The sequence below is a fragment of the Hipposideros armiger genome, unplaced genomic scaffold (assembly GCF_001890085.2).
Source record: "Hipposideros armiger isolate ML-2016 unplaced genomic scaffold, ASM189008v1 scaffold_23, whole genome shotgun sequence".
In the NCBI taxonomy this organism is placed as follows: Eukaryota; Metazoa; Chordata; class Mammalia; order Chiroptera; family Hipposideridae; genus Hipposideros; species Hipposideros armiger.
In genome coordinates this window covers 601,241-627,089 of record NW_017731373.1, presented here as the reverse complement: position 1 = coordinate 627,089, position 25,849 = coordinate 601,241, and the positions used below count along the sequence as shown (strand labels likewise).

Genomic DNA, 25,849 nt, shown 5'->3' with positions numbered 1-25,849 from the left:
TAATGTAAATAACTTTTTGTTTTCCGATGGTCTTAGGCAACCCCTGTGAAAGGGTCGTTCGACCCCCAAAGGGGTCACGCCCCACAGGTTGAGAACCGCTGTTCTAGATGTATTTGCCTAAGATTCTTCTTATCTAAATCAGTGGGTAAAACAGGATGACTCAGATCATCAATGGAGAGAGCACTACATAGCAGGAAGGGAGGCAGCAAATAGTGAACAAGGTGGGGGCTGGCAAAGCTGCAGCTGATAGTGCTGACCGCATCTCAAAGCCGGCAAACATGTGACACAGGTAGGTGTGGCTGTGAAACAGGACCCAGTTAACATCTATCTGTTGTTTCACTGTTTTACAAATGTTTTTCAGCTGCTCTCGAGATGACAAAGCAGGTCTAACGTTAAATGAATTGCTCAATGTCACACAGCAAATTAGGAGCTAAAACCTAGGTTTAAACCCCACATTGCTTCACTTTACATCTGTGCAATAGTTACAATCAGTGTTTTCCTGTGCAGGTACCTATATTCAAATTCATGAGGCTTTACACAAATGGATATCCTGAGAAAGTTATCGGGGTTTAATTGATTTCCTAGTTTGTGTTCTTCAGCGGTTAGTGTGTGACGTTACATTCTAGGAGCACTTCATCCATGTGTCTTTGGAGTGAGAATAAATTCAAAGAGGGAAGAGAGACTTAGCTCTCACATTAGAGATCGGCAGAAGAGTATTTAGTTCACATGCTGCCTAGAAGCCACTGGATCCCTGCCATTACATTAAGAACTTTCCTTGCAGATTTCATGGGCTCTGACATTATAATCATTGGCCAATTAAAAATATAAATCTGATAGTGTTCACACAAACATAGCTTCCCATAGACTAATTTAAAATTCCTCTCCTCTTTCATCTTCCATGTTTACTTTCACTATTAATTGACTAGGCAAAGTGTAGATATACTTTGCCCATGGATGGTTGTTAAGACAGAGCACTCATAACACTGCTTTTGTTTTAGAACAAGCCGTAGGCTGCGGACCTAGTACAACCTGCATAGTATTCATAGTAGGAATTTCAGATTTAGAACTAAACCAACATGCATATTTAAAGTGTTGTATTAACCTGCTTCTTTTGTATTTAGGTGTTTTCATTCATGGGTTATTTCTGGATGGAGCTTCCTGGAGCAGAAAGACAAAGAAACTTGCAGAATCACTTCCCAAAATTCTTTATGATACAGTGCCTGTGGTTAGTATTTTTTAAGGATATATCCTTGGGGGCGGGGATTACACACACACACACACACACACACACACACACACTCATACACAGTCAATTCTTGTTATTCAGAGTAATTATGTTTTATTAAGTTGCTGCCAACATTGAATTAGTGAATCCTGAACCATTGCTCCTAGAAGAAATACAAGGTTGTCTATGATCCTCTGGTCACATTTTTGTTAACTGATCAATATATAACCTCGTTTTATTTGTTTCTGTGTAAAGACACCTTCTTTCATAATATATTGTTGATATAAAGAACCTTGAACTTATGGACACTGTAAATCGTGCCTGAACGAGGCTTAGTGTTTTCTCCATAAGGGACGTCACAAGCTTCTTGCACTAGGCACATCAGACGGCACCTGAGCACTTGGGGGTCACTTTTAAACAGCGAAATCACCACCAACAACTACCAAAAAACACAAAAAATGTTTAAAACTTGGCATTTAATAAATCATCAAAAGGATACTTGTTTAGTTATGAGAAATGAAACAAAAAGAAAACCCACGCTTGGTTGAAATACATCCAACTTGAGTGTTATGTCGTATTTAATTACATCTGAAAACTGCTATACAAATCCCCTTTATAATCAATTCCAAGATTATGTGGGAGATATAGAGTAGCATTCCTATTAGCGCCCTCATACAATTTGTGTTTTGCCCTGAGAAACCTAAGAGGGCTCTGAATGGTGGGGCTGTCAAGCCATATCACCTCAAGGATTGCTATTGTTACAACAGAAAAAGGAATTCATTTCTAAAACATTACTTCGCCTTTATGATCATAGTTCGTTCTTTACTCTTATATTCAGAGATCAACTTGCCCCCAAACCCTCCTTTTGAGATTGGTGAGGTTCAACGGTGCTTTAACATTCTAGGAACTTGGCTGCCTCTAAAAATAATGTAGGTATATTGTCTAGGTATAAAGGCATGCAACGGTTTTAAAAACAGCACTCTAAACATACTCGTCCCTTTAAAATTTTCACCTAAAATGGGGAGGTGATCTAGTTCTAGAATACAATCATTGATAAAAATCCTTCCAGAATTTTTTGGGATTAGCCTTTAAGGGGACAGGATTTTGAGTATCAATGGTGGTACTTCTCTCCTTTGAAAGTATATCTCACTTTTGTTATTTTAAGCAATAAAAGTCCTACCCAGATCAGTATGATGGAGAGGTGATGACTAGATGGGTAATATGCTTTTTGACAGAGTAGGTGAAAATGACTCTTTTTTTTCTCATTTAGTTTCTGAACTAGTTCTGAAAATAGTTCTCAGAGCTCCAAGAAAATGTTTTGAACAATGGCAGTACTGCTCACAAAATCTGAGCCACAGAAATTTGCAGACATAAGTAAAACTTTACTCAACAATACTGTTATGTATGTCAACTATAACAGCCTTGTCTTCAAGTTTTATGCACTTTCTTCCAGATGTGGTTAAAACCCTGTAAGAGGGTGGATATACCAAAACGACCAAGTTATGTTGCTCCATTGTATAAAACAAGTGAGCGAAAAGGAACGTTATCCACCACTGGCCATTCTACGAATTTTGTGATTGCCATGACTCTGCCCTCTGACCAGCCCAAGGAGCACTGGATTGGACGGGGTGTAGCATTGTTATGTCAACTTAATTCATAATTAGAAGATGCCATGGACCTGTTCCCACTTCTTGTTAAATGGTTGAGTATCGAACACATTTTACTTTTTAAACAATTTATTTGGTTTAAATCAATTTGACTAAAGTTATACTTAATTATAAATGTATTCATGTGCAAGTGCAGCCTCTGTTTAAAATGATTCACACGATAGTTTAAAGAAATGTCCTGAAATAAAGATTAAAGAAAACACACTGGTGTATTTACTCTTTTTGAATAACTTTATTTTGGGCGAGTTCCATAATCATTAGGAACATACATAAAATGACACACCACTGTTGACAATGAAAAAAAAAACAGTATTTGATCATTTCCATCTTCATAAATTTAAAAAAAATGATTCAGTTACAAATAAAAATCATTTAGATATTTTAGCAAGTATCACCTTGCAGGATCATAATCACATTTAAGCCACTGACTTATTGTTAATGGAAGTAATGCACACTGCATCTAGTTACTATAGTATTTCTAAGCATAATCACAGCTGATTGAATGCAATGTGATATACACCAAAATCCATATGGATGTCACACAGTGACAGCATTGTACAAGTAACATTAATGACCTCCAACAAACACACGTTAAATTAGACTGGTCAAGCTAAATGGAATGTTGGAGCCAAACAGAAATGTAGTGGAATTCAGATTGTCTGTAAGACTTGAAATTATAGAATAATATGAAAACTCAATACTGGTGGAACCCTAACAAAATACTAGCAGCAACTGTTACAGCCCTCTTAAAAGGTTAAAAAGTCTAGCAAATGACGATACCATTTTTGAGAAAATATAAAACTTTATATGCTTCAGCATAACCTATTTGCTTTAAATCAGGTATTTATTTAGTCTGGGAGCATATTCCAGCTGTTGCTTTTCCTAAAAGTTTTTAAATTAAGCAGATTTAATAATTCTGGAATGCAGAATCCTCCTTGGGTATAAAAACCCAAAAATGAACTATAAATATATCTTGGTCCAGAAAGCAAGATACTTGAATCACTTGAAGTTGGCAGTACTAAATAAAATATCAGCACCTTAAAAGGTTGCTTGAAGGGCCAAGCAATGAGATGAGGACTGTGCTAAGTCAGTGCCCAATGCTGAAAATCATCTCTGTATACAACTCCTACTTGTTACAGGAGACCATGGACAAACCCAGAAATAAATTTTCAAATTCAGGCATAAATTAAGGAAATAATACCTAAGCTCCTTTACAGCATAAAGAAGAAACACTGGCAATACTCTATTAATACCTGGATGCATATGCTGCTCTCAAAGTTTTGTTTTTTTGTTTTAAAGTTATGGAGTAAGAGGAAAGGAACTGAGGAAAAAAGGACCAAATGAAAATTATTTTAAAGGAACAGAAGCAGTTTGGCTCTTAAATATTTGAACAAGAGATTTTTAAAGCAGCTACACTGGTAGCCAAGCAGATTTTAAAAAGCTACCTGCACATAGTTCAAATACAGTTTACCTGGCATAAATGAAGACCAGGTGGCACAAGGTGTAAACAGAAAGCTACATGCATATGACTAGTACTACAAATCATTAGGTCAAATTCAGAATAAACATGGCTTGCACTTCTCACAAATCAATCACAATTATGGTAGGAGAACAGGGCACCTAAAAAAGAGACGAATCCCTAATCAGGCACCAACAGCATATCTTGGCACAAAATGATCAAGTGATTTCAGTTGAGTTATTTAAATATATCTTCCAAGTCACTTGGTACTACGACAGCCACAGTACAAATGGAGTTATAACTGTTTGGGTTTTTCTTTGACACTCCAAGTACAGGTGACGGACATGGGAAATTTGGGCCTACTGCCAGCCACAGTACAGTTCCAATGCCAAGCTGGTAAAGTGATACATACATTTAGAACTTACATTTCCCAAATAACTGGTTAGCAGTGTTAAAGTATGAAAATTGAATATTTAGACCATGTTTGGGTTCTTCGTTTCTGATATTTTCTAGTGGGTTACAATTTTAACAACAAAAGAACCCAAATATTTTACCACATGCTCCAACCCCCTACCCCCACCAAAAACCCCAAAACAAAACAAAATTAAAGTTTAAAAATAAACCCAAACACCAAGTATAATATTAATACAAAGAACCATTATGAATCTTTCATTAAACTGAAGCTCACACAAACATACAGTCACAAATTTCAGTAGTTTAGGCTGCAAGTTTAAACACTATGCAAATATATACAAAAATAGTAACTCTAGATTCAAGAATAAGGGCTTTTCCCAATGCTAAATTCATACTCTAATGCAGCCTGAGCTCTCCTATAGGTCCTCTAATCTACTTTATGCAATTTCAAAGTTGTGGAGTTGATCCCTATTACCATATGTATGTAAGAGTATGAAGCTGACTTAAAGGACACTACAATTCACTTTCAGCACAAAGAAAAGTCTGCCCAAAGTCCATTTAAAATATTCTTAAAGTTTAAGTGATTTTTTTTTTGGTTCAATTTCTATTTCTGCATAGCCACAGAAGTTTCTACTAATAAAGAGACTATTTTAGTGTTTTATATGATTATGTCTTAGAAAGCCTTAATCAAAGCTATATGAACATTGGTTCACGGAGTCCCCTTTTCTCCTTTACCACAAGCTTTGTATTTTTTAAAAGACCCCTTGACGCAGGGCAAACAGTACTGAGCACCAGTCTTGGGGCTGAGCTCAAATCTATGGAACTTGTAAGTAGTTCAAGCCTCGGACTTTTCTTTGAGCAATGTGCATACAGTACAAGAAACAGATGCAAAGCTGCATGGTAACATTCTTGTCATCAACAGTGATTGCTGGCAATGGTCAAAACTGGAGGTCGAACACAATTTTGTCTTCATAAAGGGCAATCACCAGCATGATGACAAATCCAAACAGCAATCCTAAATTCTGGAGAATGAACTGCCCCACTGGACAAAAGCCATGCTCTTCATTGTCACCATCACCATGCAACATTTCAGGAAGCTGGGGGAAAAAAAAAAAAAAGATATTTAAAAGCAATTTTATGTAATATTCTGCTCAAATATTTTTTTTTACATTTTTCCAATTAAGAACACTAATGATTAAAGCATAACCATAACACATATTTTAGTCAAACACTGAGGAAGACATTTTATGCTCCTGCTATGTACTAATACTAAATACGTTCCCTTCTCATCCCGCAACAAACACCCAAAATATATGCATAAGTTATATTTTAAAGTTACTGTCCCCTGACCTTATCAATTCTGACATTCACTTTATGCTAAAGTATAAGACAACTTATTGCCAATAAAACTTTCAGAAAAGAACACCACAATTCCCACATTTACTGATCTATCTTAAGCTCACTGAGAAAGTAAGATTCCTTTGGGGATATCTAATTCAAAACTGTATCATCTCTACACTTTTCCATTTAAAATTGTCATTTCCAATTGCACATGACAGCAAGGTTAGACATTTACAGATAATTCCGAACTGGCATTTCTATGCCCTTAAGCACCATTATCCTTCCAATGATAGACACAGAACAGTAATACCGAAGCTCTCCAGCATCCAAGGCATGCACACTGCCTCCACACTATATTCTAGTTTCTTATTAGTGCTACAGTTTTAAATATCTGCAAGTTTCCAATACCTCTAAAGGCACAGTGCGTTGTAAAGTTTATAGGTCAATTTCTAAAGCACATGTACATGCTATTACATTTAAGAATAATCCATAGTTCAAAGTATAAAACTTAAATCTTTAATTTATCTAAGTAACAAGAGTCATTAATGAAGCACATGCATTATTAAAGCATAAATTCTTTCTATCCAAACCTAATCAAAATAGTGAAAGGAGTGCTACTTCCAATTTTCACTTTCCCTTTTCTGCTTTGTTTGTTGTTTCTTTTTCAAGTTTGCAATGAATATCTATAGAAAGATGACACTGATATGCTACTCTCTTAGACACTAAGCTTTACTCCAAACAATATTTTGGTATTTGGGGATTTAGGGAGGAGAAATGCACAGAATGCCTGACTGAGACCAAAAAAAATCATTATTTATTATTAAATAATGAGTACAATTAATCTAACTACCACTCTCGGACAGTGCTCAGCATATTTAAGTCTCCAGAGAGTCCTATGTAAGAGCTACTTCACACCAGTCTTCTGTTCTGTGTAAAAGTCTATGGCAGCAGTGTGGCAGTACTGGCTTACCTAAAAGGTATAGTATTTCTTTCTTGTTTGCCATAAAGCAAACTCAAAGAATCATTTTGTTAAAAACAACAACAAAACACTTCTACCCCAACATTACAAAATCTTCAAAGAAGTATAATTAGTAATTGTGTAATTATATCTCTAAATACTGTTGATGATTACTTTAAACAGTAACATTATTTGGTCAAAAATCTTCAGCATCTCAACTCATTTCCAAAGAAGGGATCCTCCTAAATCTTTATGTAATACATTACTTAGGATGTCACATGTCTTTTAAATGGGCTCTATTTTTTTTTTTTATAATTGGTCTTTCAAAACACATCCAAAGATTTCTTCCACTTTTGGAAGCTGCGTTCTGTTTACAGATTTAGTATAACAATAACAAAAACATAAAATATCTTACCATATCCACCAAGGCTACGTAGAGGAACATGCCAGCAGTGATTGCAAAGATCCAGAGAGTGATGTTATTGGCATACTGCCCCACGGCGGTGCCTATGAGCACGCCTATGTAAGCCATCATGGCAGAGAGGAGGTTGTACACAATCGCTTGCTTGACAGTCATGCCTGCTTTAAGAAGAACTGCAAAATCACCTGCAGTTAAGATAGAACGTGAAAGTTTTAAAACCACAAGATTTTACACACAAATTTAAGAAAACACCAATATAAAACAAAATTAAAAATGATATAAAAAAGATAACCTTTACTGACTGGATTTTATTATGAAAATGTATTTTTTACTTACTAAATTAAACCTTAATACATGCAAAAACTTGGGTGAATCTCAACGGCATGATGCTGACAGAATGAAAGGTTATATATGATTCCATTTATACGATGTTCTCAAAAAGAAAACTATAGTGACGGACAACATTCAGTGGTCCTCAGGGAGCAGGGTGGGATAGGGTTGTGACTATAATGGGAGAGCGTGTGGGGTTTGTTGGGATGATAGAATTATTCTGGATCCTGATGGTGCTGATGGTTACACAAATCTATATTCATGTAAAAGTAAAAAAAACTACATCAAAAAGCAAGGTCAATTTTACTGTGTAAAGTGAAACGTAAAATTTTTTTAAAAAGAAAAAAATCAAGAAAAACAGGACAGAAAAAAGAACTAGGTCACTCTCTTTTTGGGAGCAACAGTTAAAGCTCTGATCTCTGCCCTTTTTCCAAATGAAAATGGCAAAAAGTATGAACACAGGTAACACTCTTTGAGTATACTGTATGCTGTGTATATTTATGTTTTTTCCTAGAAAATCATTAAATCTCAACTCTGTAAAGGCTAAATATGTAAAAAAAGAATAAAGAGACTTTTCTCACTCATCTGCCTAAAGTTAGAACTCTAGGAAAAAAATGGATTACATGTTGCATAGAGAGATGTTGTTACTAGAAAGGCAAAATGCTGCTTAGAAAGAACAGCCTTGAAGCTACAGGGTCAAAAGTAATAGTTTTACTAATTTTAACAAACTTTTTTGTTTTAGTTACTAAATATACAAACATCCAATCAATTATTGGACAGTTAGTATATGCAAGGTACTGTGCAGAACACTGGAGCTTGTTTTTTTTTCTTAAGAAGTGATCAGGCATGACTAAAAATACATGATCTATTCTTTAGCTTATTGTTACAAAGTTCCAATTTATAACCTGTAAGTCCATAGTTAACGACCAAAACGAAATGAGTGCAAGGTATTATTTTTCCATGTTCCAAGAAATTACATACTACAAATTACATGCTACAATCTACATACTGCAACGTTATTTGGGAAAGTTAAGATAATATAGCTAAGGTGTTTATCTACCAGTGGCTTCTAAGTTGCCAATCTTCAGTTTCCATCTAATACTATCTTTACATCTTTTCTCCTCTGATCCTAAATACTTAATTCTCCTGGCGAGGCTTGGACTCAATATCAGCTTTTATCACGTCTCACCCCTAGAGTTTTTACTTCCTCTGGCCTTTCTTTCTCAGCTTCCTCTAAGGAAAGAGCTCCCTAACTTCTTCCTCTACAAATTTCCAGGCCATATTTTCAATAATTTACCCACCAACCATGCTAAAGGGACGATTTCACTTAGCAGGGGGTTAGGTAATACAAAATCAGACTACAAAAGTATGTTTTAGATTATAAAATAGTCTTCCCTTTTATAAGTTTCAAAATGGAGTTTTAAATGGGGCATTATTTAATGCTCAATGAACAAAACTATCATAGAGACGAACTATGTCAAATTTTGATGCCTTCTCTGATATTATTGGATAGCAAGATGATGTACTTCATTCTTGAATAACAACGAACAGCATGAATTAACTGAAAGATTCAAGATGAATAATTTTTAGTTCAACTTTTTAAAATTGAGGTATAAATTACATACACAATTCTTTCCTGGGGGGAGGGGTGTAGAGCTCTGTGAGTTTTTGACAAAAGTACACACCATGTAACCATAACTACCATCAAACTCTAGAACTATTTCTTCACAGCCCCTCAAAATTTCCTCAGGCCCCTCACTCCTAGATACCAGTCATCTGCTTTCAGCCCCTACAGTTTGCCTTTTCCAGAATATCACATAAATGGAATCATTTATGTATGTAGTGTTTTTTGAGTTTAAGAGTTTTTCACTTATGTGTGCATGATTCGTCCATGTCAGTTTATATAAGAGAGTCACTGCTTTTTACTAAGTAATATTTCATAGATAAACCATAGTTTATTTACCTATTCATCAACTAAAGGACATTCAAGTTGTTTCAAGTTTTTGGCAATTATGAATTAAAGCCACTGTACACGTGCAGAAACAGGTTTTTGTGTAAACATAAGTTTTCATTTCTCTTGTGTAGATTCCTATGAGTGGGATCTCTGAGTCATATATTCAGTGTATTTCTAACCTTGTAAGAAACTACATTCCCATCTGCAATTTATGAGAGTTCTGGTTGTTCCACATCCTCTCCAGCCCATGACAAATCCAGCACTTGAAATCTCATGTGTTTATCTGTTATCTGTCTAACTCCTTTAGTGAAATGCCTGTTCAAGTCTTTTGCCCAATTTTTTTGTTGAGCTGTTGGTTTTCTTATTTAGCTGAGATGTCTTTAAATATCCAACTCTTTTATCAGATATATATTTTCCAAATATTTTTTCCCAGTATGTGGCTTCTCTTTTCATTTTAAGTGTCTTTTGTATAGTTCTTAGTTTTTATGAAGTCCATTTTATTACTTTTTTCCCTTAATGTATCATTCTTTTGGGTGTAGTATCAAAGAACAATTGCCTAATTCAAAAACACAAAGGCTTTCTTCTAAGTCTTATATTTAAAATTTTTTCATTTAGATCAATGATTAATTTTGAATTAATTTTTGGCTAGGGTATGAGCTTTTTTTTTCCAAGTAGATATCCAATTATTACAGCAACACGTTGAAAAAACTCCTTTCTACACAGAATATCCTTTGCACTTTTGTTGAAAATAAGTTCCCATGTGAAGACTCTATGCTGTTCCACTGATATATGTGTCTATTCTTTCACTAATATAAATAGTTTTGATTAATGTAGCTTTACAATAAATCTTAAAATAAACTTTGTTGTCCTTTTTCAAAATTCTTCTGGCTATTCAAGTTTCTTTGCTTTTCCATATAAAATTTTGAAAAAGCTCATTGATCTCTAAAAAAGCCTGCTGGGATTTTAGTTGGGAATGCACTGAATCGATAGGGAAAAATTAGCATCTTATAACTACTGAGTCTTCTGGTCCATAATCGTAGTTCATCTCTTCATTTAAGTCTACTTTGATTTCTTTTGTTGGTGTTTGCAGTTTTCAGCATACAAATTCTAGGTATGTTTTGTTAGATTTAACCAAAGTATTTTATGTTTTTTGGTGTAACTGTAAATAGTACTTTCTTTAAATTTCAATTTCCAATTGTTCATTGCCAGTATACAGCAGTATAATGTTTATATAACGATCTTATATCAAGATGAATTATTTCATTTAAAATCTATCTTTGCCCTAGTCTTCTCTCAGGTTGTAAATTCCTACAGGTGTCTGCATATTTTTTTTCCCTTTTTCTCCACCTTCCCTTTCTCAGTAAGAACCTATAAAAACATTTGAAAAATAAATCAAAGGAATATACTGAACAAGCAATATATTCATCTTTTGATAATATTATTTCCTTTCTCTTAACAAAGGATATCATTAGCACAACAAATGGTGTGCCTATCAAAGGTGTTAAACCAATGTGATCCAATGCTATCGTTATGTAACATTTGCTAACAACAAATAATTGATTTTTTTAAACAAACATATGTTTTAAGGTTGTTTTTGCCTTAAATAATGCATATACACAACATATGTATAAATCTATAGAGTGAATGTTCAATTTTCTCTGGACAATTTAGCCCATTATGGAAATAATATTTTGAATTTCTATTTAACCCTTAATACACGAGAGGAAAGGAAAAAAGGAGAGCATTAAAGCCTCTCTGAGATGAGTCTAAGACTACATTCATTTATCAAAATGTTCTTTTCTTGAAGTTGAAACATATTACTCAATGTCAAAAAGAGTCTGGGTTAGCTGCCTTTCTGGGTTACTCCCAACCTCATTTCCCGTTTGTATGTATTCTATAGGTTTTCTTATAAATTACTTTTCAAATGTTTGTACAGATCCTATTGAAAGGATGGGAAAAAGTGGAGAGAACACAGCAGAGTAATATTGTAACTTACTTAAATTCCACTACACAGACTTGGCAAAAACAGGAGAGAGAGTAGCAATAATTCAGGCAATCTCATCCATTATCACACCCCATAGCAAATATGAAATGAGAGATATAGATTTTTCTATTTCCTCAGATGGTTTCAATTTATGCACACCTCTTAGTGTGAACCTCCTGAGCTATATATTGTTCTAAGGTTTAAAAGTACACGTTTTTTTTATATCACATTCCTAAACACACACAAAACCCCTACCTGGTACCCCATCAGAGAACCAGCAATCTGCTGCTCTGCAGAGGAACACCAAAACTTGGAATTCTGACTGAGTGAGGGTCAGTCCCTAATGTGTTGCAATGTATTTAAATGTAAGTTTTTCCCCTTAGGGTATGGCTTTAGTATATAAATCTCAGAATAGTTAGGGCAACACAGGTTTTAGATCAAATAAATTATCCTGGACTGTGATGTCTTATGCTGCTTTGCCAACATCTTAACCTATTAAGCCAAGAAAGGACGCCTCCCCTATCCGCCTGCCATGATTGCACCTCAGCCTCTAGGGGACTGATTTTTCCCTTTGTTCGAAGTTCTGAGGAAGAAGCTTCTATGCCTCTCTCTTGCTCTCGCTCTACATTGTTTCTCTCCAATTAAGGATGGATAATCTAATCAGAGCAGAAATATTCATCTAGCCCTATTTTACCAAAGTGCCCCTTCACTGGCCCTCCAAAGCAAAAATTAGGCTCTACAATCATGCTGGGTTTTTTTTTTTTTTTTTACTTCCTTTAGTTACAGTCAGTAGACCAGTTCCTACCTTGTAGATGGATACAAGGGCTAAAAAGCCTTTTCTATCACCTCCAGAGGAAGCTAGGTCATTTCTTTATGCTTTTCCCTAGGAGTCTAGGCAGCTACAATATGGGGCAGTTTGTATCAAGTTAGCACTGGGCATTGGAGGAAAAGGCACATTTTCATAAAGTCGCACTCTTTTCCTACTAAGTTCAGTAGATACAATGTGGATTGATGTTTCCTCTCACAGCAATAGTAACATCTCAACCTGTGGTTTGTGGGGTAAAAGAAGTAGAGAGTTGGGGTCTGCATGTCTCACTGAGGAGTCCAGGACCAAGCAAAGATCTAGCTTTATGCTAGAGCTCTGCATTGAGTGTCAAGGGCTTCCCTAGCCATTAAGACATGTACTTCATTTGTTTTACGTGTGGCTGTCATTCCCTGTGTGTCACTCCTTCAATGAGAAACTACAAACAGAAAAAGGAGCAGAAGGTAACCATCCCTAATCTCCAAACTCCCGGCTGTCACTTCTGTGCTTGTATGGATTCTTGGGTGTAGGACAATTCAGTAAAACTACACTGAATCATGAAGTAGCTTGACATACTCCATTCAAGGGGTAGTGGGTGGGTAGGACAGGAAGTTGGAGGTTTTCCTAGCATAACACTGTCAAATGATAGATGTTTCATAGCCAGATAAATTTTTAAAAAATATTAAATTAGGAAGAGCAAATGAACAAATTCCTTGGATACTAAAAGATGGAGTTCGTTGTTTTCTTTCAAATCAATGTCATCTCCACATCCCTCAGATTTTTTGTGTGCATATTCATATCTTTTATTTCTGTTTTTCAATTTATAGAAGTAAACCAAAACATTTGGAGAGAAACTAAAAAGTCATTGGTAGGTCAATAATTGCCAACTAAAACAATAAAGAAATATCATTTTATACCTATTAAATTGACAAAAATTAGAAAGTTAGTTAATGTCACATGTTGGCAGGGATGTGGAAACAAACTCTTAGGTGTTGCTGGTGTACCAATTACATTTATGTGGCCATTTTGGATAGTGATATGGCATTCTTAGGCATGCATATCCTAGGACTCATCAGTTCTGTTCCTTCTTCGGTATGTACCCAAAAGATGTTCTCACAAGGGTCCATAAGCAGGAAGTCTACAGATGTTCATTCAATACACCATTATCTGTGGTGGTGGGAAATTAAAGGCCATGCAGTGTGTCCAATACTAGGTGCCATATATGTAAGATATATATAAGATATGGTAAACGCACACCTCTGAGTACTGAGCAAAAGCAACATATTACATTAACATGTGGTAACAGGAATAGAGTTTAAAAACAATGATTAGTAACATACGGTAAGAAAATGAATGGGATATAACAATATTGTTTATATAATTAAAAATACACACTTTTAGGAGCATATATCAAAAATAATATAATAACAGAGAGAACAGTAACTCTTTATATTTGCTATTAGCCATTTACATTTTAACACCTCTAAAATTTGGATGCATTTATAATCGAAGAAGTCTTAGACTGGATGAAACTTGGTAAAATTTTAAGGCTTATATTACCTAATTCATGTGGCAGTTCATGACAGAAGACAGCTATGGAAGTACTGATTCCTCCCGTCAATCCAGCACTGAAAGCTGCTCCTGAGGTGGGGGGGAAGGAAATAAAAAAACGTACACTGATTTGTTTTTTCCATTTTCATTAATGACAGGTACAGTCTCTTTTGTCTATCTAAATGAATTTAAGAATATGAGCAACTCACTTATCGTACACACTATAGTTTTTGAACATATAGTGAGGTACAACAGGTATTGATAACCAAAGAAAGTGCTACTCAGTGAAAGAAATGTTACCTATTGAATTAAATTCTCTATTTGCATAGCCTTCTAACACACTTAATAGCTTGGGAGTAGTAATGGTTTTCAGTATCTCAATCTCTAAGTGATTGTTAGATGTTTAATTTTGAGGCATATAAGCCTATGTATAATTGCATTTGCTCTCTCATATTAATAATTATAGATATTTAAATGGCTAGTGGTATCCTTATCCAAACTTTTCTGGGTCTAGAGCATAAATGGTACAAAGTATTATTTGTCTGATGGTCTTGAGGACTGAAATCAAAAGTATAAATGCCATCTAATTTGACGAGTAAAATTCTTTATTCTTTAACATTGAAAGAAACCAATGCCTACTTCTGAGTGATTATGTAATAGAATCTGGATTTAAAAGAAAAGCATGCATTGATCACATTTATTGTTCTAAACTGGCAGTACCAGTTTACATTAGCAAGATTCTAATATAATACATTTGAATCTGGTACAAAGGATTTTTTAACATTATAAAATTTTTCTTCCCCTTTTAAAGATGTAAAAAAATTCTTAAATCCAATATTGAAATTAAGTTGTTCTCATTTGGGGATGTGTAAATATATTTGAAAATATAATCTTAAGATAGCTTTTTCAATATGGTGAAATGTCTTGAATAAGAAATTAAGTTATTAAAGAACTATATTATAGACATTTGTGTACACGTTCAAAGAAAAACCCATTGAAATTATACCTGTATGCCTCCAAACAAACTTATCAAAAACATTAACATAGCCTTTGGAAAAACCAATTGACAGGAGCAATATATCATAGCATATTTGTTAAGCTCCAAATTTTAATCTTATGTATTCTAGTTCATAAGATCAGCAATGAAATACTCGAATAAAGAAAATGATCTTAAAGAACAAATTATAACCCAAGTTTCCAGTACACTTACCAATGGCTAACCCGTCACTGAAGTTGTGGATGCCGTCCCCCATGATTACCATCCAAGCTATATTAGCGATTCCTGTTTCTTTCACATCTGATCCAGAGTGACAGGGACCATGTGAATGATGAGAATGTTTGTGGTGCCACTGATGGTTATGTTTCCTCAGCACAGTTTTACTCTCATCATGGTGGTTATGTGTAGCAGCATGGAGATCATGCTCATGAATGGTGTGTAATCCATCACTGTGAGAATGGTCCATGATTTTCTCCTCTTCTACACAAAGATAATTTTTAGGAGGGGATTCTTGTTGGCCTTCTAAATCTGTCAGTTCAGTTTCATTAAGTCGATCTTCAGAAACAACCGAGTCATCAGTTCCTATATTTATAATAGCAAAGGATATGCTTCATCAACAAGTAAATCAATGCACATTTGCTAATCTAAACCCAAGAAGAATAGCAGTGTAATGAGTATTTCTTAAGTGAATGTCTTTTAGAATTCACTAAATAAATAAGTATATAAAAACAAGTAAAAAAATACGAGTGAGCACATACAAAAAACAAACCGGGGTTTTCACAGTCCAAAAGATGCATCAGATGAGGGAGTGAACTGAAAGCAATAGCAGGCAAAGTGAGGAGAAAAACTGGAAAGCATGAAGATACTGTGAAACTTAAGTGCACAATGAACTGCTGACGAAAATCAAAGGGTGAGAAGTTACTGCAGCATTTACAGGACAACAAAATGAACACCTAATTTTTCAAAGAAAAAGCGTCCTTTAAAGTTTACCCACTTTAATCTTCTCTTACCATTTCAGAAAACAAAGATGAAATTTAAGTAACTTGTATCCTTCAATGCTCCCACCTATCTGAATATGCTACTCAGATCATTACTAGAATGAAGTTCAGAAACTCATGTATGTAAGTGACAACAACATCTGAGAACTACTTTTTTTTAAAAAAATTGAGGTTGGCCTCTTACATAGTTTTCAGAAGTTATGTATATGTGCTAAAGATCTGAGTACTTCCCAAATTGTATTTGGGGCAGAGTCTACAGGTAAGAGTCCAGGCGGCTCCTTTGCAGAAAATGAGTAGTACACTCAGGGGAAACACAAGGTCAAACAGAAAGAGGGCAAATTAGGTTTAAAATGTTTTTATGTTTCCCTGAAAATTGTAAGCTACCTTATTACATGTATGAGGCAACAGAATAGATGGATGGCTGAGCAGAGATTTTAAATACAGAGACCATTCTCCTTTAAGTACAAAGGCTGTTTCTCCTTTTGCCATATGAAACCAATCACATGTGGAGGCACAAAGATTCTGCATTGTCAAGAAATAAAATTAACACTAATCTACCACTTACAAAGCATTTCTGTGTTTGTTTCATTCTGTTTTCCGGTAAAGTAAAACTGCAATATGTTTTTTGCCCTGTAATATAATCAATTGGTCTCACATGCCAGTATAAGTAAGGCTGAAATGAACAACAACAACAAAAAAATACAACAAAATCACATTTAAGACACGCTGACATTTAAGGAAATAGAAGTTAAAAATTAAAATTAAGGAAGCCACAAAGACAAGAAATTTCCACAACTCAGACAGTTTAGAAACAATGTTTCAATTTCTATGTTTTTAGTCAGAACTGTTGTCTACCGGCAAGAGGCTTGAGCTGAAGCCAGTCAGCATCTGGTGTATTATTTAGCTTATGATCTGAAAGCTTCCTTCCAATAGCTGATTCTTCTGTGCTCTGCTTCATAAACCATTTCTGTTTTCCCTGGGGCAGGGGGAGAAGATCTGGTATTAGTATCAAATATGCAGCCACAATTCGCAATAATATTCACTTATTAAAATGTATAACAACATGTAAATAGTGGTACCTTTACACTAAATATATAAATAATTTATATTTATACTAAATATAAATTATTTAGTAAAGGAAAAACAACTTCTAGAAGTTAATCAAGGGGTGTAACCAGATGAAAAATCCAACTAAATTTATGTTTTTGTTTTTTGTCAATACTCAGCTAAAAGGTTCAATTCATCCACTTTCAAAGTTAAGAATAGGGTACACAGTACTATATTTTTATATGCAACCCAAATAAAATATGTGAAATATATGTATCTTTATTATCTATTAGTGTGTGGGAATCTCTCTTATCTATATTTTATATTTATCTGTAAATTATGCAGTCCCTAATATTTGGTACATATTAAATACTTAATATTTGCTGTTTCAATGTTAGTAGATATACAAAATTGAAGAAAATTAGAGCATCACAGTAATTCCAAAACTTCTTTACATACTTTGCAATATGTACTTTTGTTCTAAATTAGGTACCACAGAGATGAATCTAAATTCTTGTATTTCTTATATCTAATCAAATATCAAGTCTTATTCTTTCACTTTAACAATTCTCTTAATCACCTCCTCTTCCCCATTCCTTATGTCATGACTCTAGTTCAAGCCCTCCTCTCTTCTAAATTAATCTGCAGTAATCGCCTTTGCTGACTCATTTCCCTCCAACCAGTCTTGCCTTGGCCTCCCTCCCACCATATTCTATTCTTCCCTCATCCACATGACCTTCCACACAACCCTTCAAAAACTAAATGCTGTTCAGTTTCTTTCTCATTTCTCTAAGGTGATCCTTCCTAGCTCCCATTCCTCAGATAATTCTTCACTGGGCACACCACCTTGATCACCCCTCCTTTGAAGGCAATTAAATAATAGTGTACTGACTAAACTATGGCAATTAAAATGAAATGCACTACTTGGAATACGACATAAAAATAAAAATGAGAAGTAGGGTTTATTTCCCATAGATTTAGATAGCAACTAGAAATCACGAGGAATGAGTCAGTTTCACAGCTAGTTTGTGGCTGAGCAAGAATTAGAATCAGTCCCCCTGAATTCCAGTTCAGAACTCTGTTATAAACCATTACTTTGTTTTAAGGAGATATATACAAAACACATACAGATACAAACAAAATATATACATAAAAATAGTAAAAAACAAAAACAAGTATAAAAGTTGTATCGTAAGATGGACTCTATATATATTATCATCATGATTACCCAATGTTCTTGAGGAAAGAGAAAAGATTTTCTTTTTTTGAATATTTGTAGCTAACAAAATGTAATAATTTTTAAGTATTTTTTTATGGAACGTTTCCTAAAAAATGTTCTCTAGATTTACTGACTTTAATAGAACATACTGAAGAGAATCAGCATTAGTAACACAAACATGTTAGTGAGATGCAGTCAAGATAGAGCTTTAGAAACCCATGTGAACAGGGAAAGGTATAATCATAGTGAATGGTAGTGGCCCTGAACTTATTTTCTTGGGGGGAAATTTTTTTTAGATATTTGTCTTATTCTCATAAATGTGACATGAAACACAGACAGTTCATGACAAGAAGGGTGTTTAATCAGCAGTCCAAGCATCACCTCCCAAGTGATCTGTCACTCCTGAGATAAATCACCATTTCCTTAATTTCACTGCATTTTCTTCCTATAAAGCCCCCTAAATCTAAATTCTCACTTCTACTACTTCTACAATTGGCAAGGCATTTCTGAAAAATACGTTGTGTGAAAACATTTTCATTAAAATATATGACAGTAGGGCTAGCTGAGTAGCGCGTTGGTTAAGAATTGGTTGGCTTGGGACGCCAGCTCTGAGCAACAGGGCCCCGGTTCAGATCCCACATGAGGGCCAGTGACGCTGCACCCTCTACAGCTAAGATGGTGAACAACAGCTCGACCTGGGCTGCCGTGAGTCACTAGCAATGGCGTAGGCTTAAGTGGAGCTGCAGTGGGCTGCCATAAGCTACCGTGAGTGGCTGGCAGCCAGCGTGAACTGCCAAGAGCCGCCATGAGCAGTGGCCGTCCAGTGGCTGGCGACCGATCTGCCTCACCCGGGAAAAGCGCAATGATAATACCAACATAGGCCAGGGAAGCGACGTCCTCCACAACTAGACTGAAGAACCAAAGGACAGCAACTTGTCTGTTCCCCTTCCCCGATTCCCCAATAAAACATTAAATATACATATATGACAATAAAAGCCACTTATACTTGAAAATATTACCCAAGAAGACTGATGAGGCTTGCTTTACTTATAGATTTTTACACTTTTACAATAAGCATAAATTGGCCAATGGCTTTTCCATCCTATTTAAATCAATTAGACAAGATACAACACAAATTAACTGAGACTGAGACTGTTATATCATGATTATAAATGCCAAAATAAATGCAATGACAAGAAATGGCCAAGATCAAAGGTATTTTTTTCCTGTGAGGATAACCTATAAAAAGATAGAGATTTAATATACACCAATACCATAATTAAGAGGAGCAGATGTCCAGAGAAATGATGGTTTTTGTTGAGTATTACGTCTCTGAAAATGAAATTAACAAAAAATACTTACTCTTTGCTGTTTGTAGTGCTTAAACATTCTAATGCAGTGTTCGATGATAAATAATAGGTAAATGCCTCCTAGAGCAACAAGTCCTTTCAATACAGCATCATATTCTTCCAAAAACTTCTTTGATTCGTGTCCGTGAGAATGTCCATGCCCATGTGCATGCTGGTGACTGTGATCATGTCCGCCCTGAGACTAGTAACAAGACAAAGGAAAACTTCTGAACAAGTAATTAAAAAGCCATTTAAAAATTTGAGATTATAATCTCCTAGAGGACACAGAAAAAATACTTTCCAATTTTTAAAGTGCTTCCCTAAATATTATCTCTCTTAAATATAAGCAGTCTTTCATGTAATTTTGCTATGCTCAGTAGCCTGGGAAGGACTACATCATGTAACTCTGATAAAAACAGAGACCTCAAACTCAAATGCCTTTTGGGGTTAAGTTACATACTATATAGTGAGACAACCCAGCCAGCAGTAAGATATTAGGGAGTGATGATTCTTTTGTAAAAAGTAAACATGATCCAGATAAATGCTTAATAGTAAAAATTAAACAAACAAATTCACCAGTAGGTGATTACTTATGACTCCCTGTAATCTAACATTTTATTAAACTGATTATATTTTGATAGCAATTTTCTCTTATAAATTATTTCGAAGTAATGAGATGCTACCTCTGCATAAACTGTGGAACAAAAGCAAAAGTGTGTACTGAATCACGTGCTTAATTTTCAACATTTTAAAGCTTTAGCAAAAAAAAAAAAAAGTATATACATAAATAAAGTCATTTTATAATTGTGAAATGTACACGCTTCACAATATTAATCTTAGAGAACTTAACCATTAAAGAACTTTGAAAGTTTAAAAGGATTTCTTACATGGGGCAGTAGATGAAGAAGAGCGTCTCCACTCATGGTTCCTACAGCTAGAGCAACAAGGAATGTGAGAAGGAATTTGAAGCATCCTTGGTTAATGATGGGAACCAAGATTACGCCAAGCAAGGAAAGCAGGCTAATGACAGTGATAGAAATGATACCACAAATCCATGCTGTAGGAAAGAAATAGTCAACGTTAGCATGACAATATAAACTAAAAAAGCTCCAATGAAGAATCAACATAAGATAAATGAGTCATGGGAAGAGAGATTATCTTACCTAGACTATGCTTTTTAAGAAGCTTTATTTTGGCACTGCTGTCTTTCAAAACAAAACAAAACTATACAACTTGAATAGTTTAAAAAAAATTTTAAACTCTGACCAAGTTATACATGTATAGTATCTTCAGTGGCCACCTTATTAGAAACAGGGACTTAAAAATGACTTAAGGCTCCGATTCATTCTAAATATCTAGACTGGAAATAAAATTTTACCAAGGTCTAAAAGCAGAGCCACAGCAATAAAACGGTTTATTTAGAGAATATAAATGATACAACTCTCCTGTGAGCATTAAAGGAAGGCCAAGTATCTAAAGCACTATAATCTTTGTACATCTTTATAATACAAAGTTTAAAACTTAACATAGTCAACCCAAAATGGAAATATATTCATATAAGATACAAAAAAAGTCTTATTACTGGTAGCTTTATTGTATTTCATTTCTTATTTTTACAAAGGATAATTCAGTTCTAGTTCCCTTGATATCATCTCTCCTCCACACCCAGTTCCAAACTCTTTCCTCCAATTTGGCTTTCTGTACAATTTACTACTTTAAATTTTTTTTCACTGTATAATTTAACTGGATCAGAACACAAGAGCAATGTTTTCACAATATGACTTGTGAGGAACACAGGTGTGGTGGAAAAGGAGAATTCTGTGCACATTTCTTAATCTAGGTTATTCATAAGCAGATAAGATACCAGAAATAAATGCCAGTAGTTCAGGGGGTGAGGTATTTTCACTTAAAATGTGAGAGTACTTTCTATTAATGGCTTAAAATGAAATAGAAATGTAAGTTTTTAAATTCTGCTTATTTTAATATTAATCTATAGGAAATTTCACTGAAGAATTATTCATTTTGCAAAGGTTTTAATTTAAAATGTTATTTTTCTTATCAAATCTAACAGGATTATAAACCTGCTAAAGATTTTATGTTAAGTCTTGTGATAGAGAACTAAGAAAAAATGCATTTCTTTATCAAGATAACTTAAAATTTTCCAAAGACCAAGAGAAGTAAGGCTAGATAAGGAAATGAAACTTTAATTGGCTCACTAACTACTGAACTTTATCAATAAATTTGTGTTTATCTTTTGGACATTTTAGTCATCGTATCCAGTAACATTAACACAAAGGCTAATTCTCATTAGCTATAGCTCACAAGATTAAAACAACAGGTCATCTATTATCACTAACAGAAGCTCTGGTTTATCCTATAGCTAACAGATAATTGCTATGACATAAACACAGGGAATTTAAAGGGCCCAAAGAAGATTGAGATGAGTTTGGCTTCAGTGGTTTTAATCCTTGAAAGGATTTTGGGGCAAGGAAGGGACAGAAACACAATTCCTGAGGAACACCATCAAGGAAAGATTCACTATAAAAGGCAACATCCTGGCTAGTGAAACCAAAGGATAGGAGGGAGATTCCCCAACTATGGATGGTATGGATGGAACTACCAAGGCGCAGTGAACTGAGATCAAAAACCCAATTCTAGGAAGAAAAACATAAGGTCAAATAAGGTTTAAAGGTTGACAATAATGATGACCAAGTTACTTTATCGCTTGTCCCCCATGCCCAGGCAGGAACAACAAAATCAGTGGGAAAGCCTGAGGAAATAGGTTGGAGAAAAGTAGCACAGGGGTAGAGCTATACATGAAGCAGGGAGCCAATAAAGTTACTGGCCAACTAAAACAACAAAGCTGGTCTGAACTATGGCAGCTCTCTAGCTCCAATCATGGGGGGAGCGGGTGGGGGGGAGCACAGTCAAAAGGTCCTTATAATAACAAATGGGACAAATTGAGGCTGGTAACAAAAACATTAACTGAAGATAAAATGTCTTGTCTATTAATATACAACTCCCCCTTCCCAAAGATATTTTTCCTTAGTTTAGCAATGATCCAATCAAAAGCAATTTTTCTCAAAACAATCAATAAAAGCAGCTTCTATTAAGAACTTAAAGAAATATAGCAGTTAAGTTACTTGGAAAAGCCAGTAATTCATATTCTAGGATACTCTATAGTGGAGAAAAAAAGCTGTATATACTCACTAATGTAAATATATATGAATGGGGGTTGCCAAAACTACAGACAAGGCCCAAACTACACTACACAGGATAAACAAATTTGATAACTCTTCATAATGATTAGAAATGTTTATTAATCGGAATTATCTTGGACAAAAATAAACTGGAATTAGTCAACAAAATTAACGAATAGAAGTATTTACTCATATCTCATAGTCAAAGAAAATTCATTTAACTCGATTAAGATGCTAAAATAAAATCCACATTTGCCAAAGTCTGGTTAGTAAATGTTGTTACCCAATTCTTTTTTTCCAGGGTTATATTATATTACACACTGAGGGATATATATATGTCTTAACAGGCATTTTAAGACATTTCTAAATCTTAATAGAGAAAATATCATTAATTTGATACAGTAGACATCTGAGATGATTAACAACTTATACAATATAATTTATTAAGCTAATACAATATTAGCATTAGAAACATTTTTTTTAGCATTAGAAACATTTTTAAATTGGAACTTATTAGATTATGGAATGTAAGACCCTATTAAACCTACATATTCTTATAAGTGTATTTATAAAAATCTAATAATTAAAGAGTTGAAAGGACATGTGAATTTATTCCCTAATCATAAAAAGATTACTTCTGAAAATGAACACTATTCTAAGCAAATAGTTCCTTTCTAAAATTCTCAACATATTAACTATTAACTTCTGGCTAAGGTGCCTTGAATGTGAAGTCAAAGAAAGAGACTATGAACCCATAAACATTTTGCAATATTCTGAAATTATTTACAGTCTCAAATGGTTTTTGGTCAATTAGCCAAAAACCAAGCTACCGAATAACAAATCAACCAATAACGAGTTCAGTGAAAATCAACTTGCTAATATGCTAACAGGTGAGCTACATACATCATAACTGAAGATCGATCACTGCATATCAGCACACCTTAAATTAGCAAAGTGCTTACACATGTAGTTGGGAGAGGGTCTATATGTGAAAGGGCATATGAGTTCACGTTTGTACAAATGGGTGCATATCACATACTACACGCTCCCAGTACAATTTCTTATATCTTAGTTCTTATTTCTGCTCTGATAATTATATCTTTCATCCACTTGAGAAAGCAAATCTGTGAACTATGAAAAGAAATGCTTGAAAGAGAAGCCTACTTTATGTTTAGAATATCTTTGTCACTTGTGATATTTGACATCTGAAACTAAGAAAACCTCATAATCCCACCAAGGAGAAAGTCTTATATAAATCAATCCAGGGTCATAGCATTGCCCAACTTCAAGGGCACCATTCAAACTGTATCTTTAAAAAGAGTGTCATTTATTTACCCAGAATAGAGTGTCATGATACCACAGCACTGTTCGAGGAAATGGCATCACATTGAGCTTGGACCATTACCCTTCCAAAATGAGTTTATACATCTATACATACATACATGTACACATACATTTAAAAAAAATAATTAATACAAATGGTTTTGGGTTCATTGGTCAAGTAGTAAAATGTTAATAATGGGTTACTGAGCAACAACACAAAGCTACAAATCAGAAAAAAACTTTGCTCTTAGATTAAAATTAAATAATCTGTATGACTTTCAATATCTTAACTTTTTAAGAGTTTTCCCATTTTTCCAACTAGAGGAAATATTGTATAGTATGCTTGCTACCTTCAAAAGATTTTTAAATTGATTTAAAAATAATAAATTCCAGGACTAAAAAGGATCCTATAACTTCCAATAACATATTTTTGTACATAAAACATAGAGGACACAACTGGGACTATTATAATATAGTTTAATTAATCCCCCATGTATATATTGCCTTGATTAACAGAATTGGAAATTATAAAAAATATATATATCTTTTCAATGATGCTTATTATTCTGCCCCTTTAAAAAGACAATCTTTTAAATTCTTTGCTTACTAATAGCTACTCAAACTGGCAACATACTTGCTATTATAATATTATACAGCTAGGACTTTAATAATCTACACTAGCATTTCTCAAACTGTGCTCATCTAATTCTATGAGATAGGTAGTATTCCAAAGGAGTGAGGAGAGAATTTAATAATCAAAAAGATTTGGTAATGTTGGGTTAAACAAGTTCCCTTAGAACCTCTACAGTTCAGTAAGCAATGTGAAATCTCTAAAAGGATAACACAATACGCAGTATTTTTCTAAGTTACTTGCTCATAGAACCTTTTACTATATGTCAATGAGCCAGCATTCTTCAGAACACAATTTGGAAAATGCTTATATATAGGGTTGTCAGAAAAGTCATGACGTATTTTTTCTATGTTTTTCGTTGCAAAAATGCGTCATGACTTTTCCGATAACCCAAAAGATCAACGTCCTTCTACATTACAGACTTGCGTATTAAGGCACAAAAATATTGTATATTGAGGTACAGCTATTGTAAAAAATGTTTAATAGTGCCTCAAAAAGCTAAATAGAATTACCAGATGACCTACGAATTCCACTCCTAGGTATATAACCAAAGGAATTGAAAGCAGAGACTCAGATACTTCCATGCGCTGTTCATTACAGCATTATTCACAAGAGCCAAAAGCTGGAAACAACCCAAGAGTCCATCAATGAATACATGAATGGGGCCGGCCAAGTGGCACGTTGGTTAAGAGCTGGCGTGGAACGCCAGAGGGCCCCGGTTCGGATCCCACATATGCGGGCCAGTGACACTGCCCTCTACAGCCAAGATGCTGAACAACAGCTCAATCTGGAGCTGGGCTGCTGTGAGTCAACGGCACCGGTGTGGGCTGTAGCCCCTGCTGCAGTGGGTTGCCATGGGCTACCATGTGTAGCCAGCAGCCAGCGTGAGCGGCCGTCCAAAAGCCGGCAGACTGATCTGCCTCGCCCGGGAAGAGCGCAAAAAAAAAAAAACAGTTTTAATAATTTTTTATTTCTACTT

The 25,849-nt window shown here is 34.7% G+C and overlaps 2 protein-coding genes across 5 annotated transcripts in view; one reads left to right on the top strand and one right to left on the bottom strand.

The window, feature by feature from the left end:
• Positions 1-3,082, top strand: part of DNAH7 (dynein axonemal heavy chain 7) — a 235,048-nt gene extending 231,966 nt beyond the window's left edge. Inside the window, 2 exon segments of the mRNA XM_019635602.1 lie at positions 1,122-1,225; positions 2,679-3,082. Coding sequence (XP_019491147.1) covers positions 1,122-1,225; positions 2,679-2,885 — 311 coding nt within the window. The 3' untranslated portion in view covers positions 2,886-3,082.
• Positions 3,083-3,102: 20 nt separating this feature from the next.
• The window catches only part of SLC39A10 (solute carrier family 39 member 10), a 125,960-nt gene continuing 103,213 nt past the window's right edge, over positions 3,103-25,849 (bottom strand). For 3 of the 4 annotated variants that reach the window (XM_019635622.1, XM_019635623.1, XM_019635624.1), the window contains 7 exons: positions 20,604-20,773; positions 19,730-19,918; positions 16,957-17,077; positions 15,317-15,685; positions 14,116-14,196; positions 7,480-7,670; positions 3,105-5,862 (listed from right to left, as the gene is read on the bottom strand). In XM_019635622.1, the coding sequence (XP_019491167.1) occupies positions 5,704-5,862; positions 7,480-7,670; positions 14,116-14,196; positions 15,317-15,685; positions 16,957-17,077; positions 19,730-19,918; positions 20,604-20,773 (1,280 nt within the window). In that variant the 3' untranslated portion in view covers positions 3,105-5,703. Of the gene's footprint in view, positions 5,863-7,479; positions 7,671-14,115; positions 14,197-15,316; positions 15,686-16,956; positions 17,078-19,729; positions 19,919-20,603; positions 20,774-25,849 lie in introns of all 4 variants that reach the window. The other variant, XM_019635621.1, reaches the window with a different exon arrangement.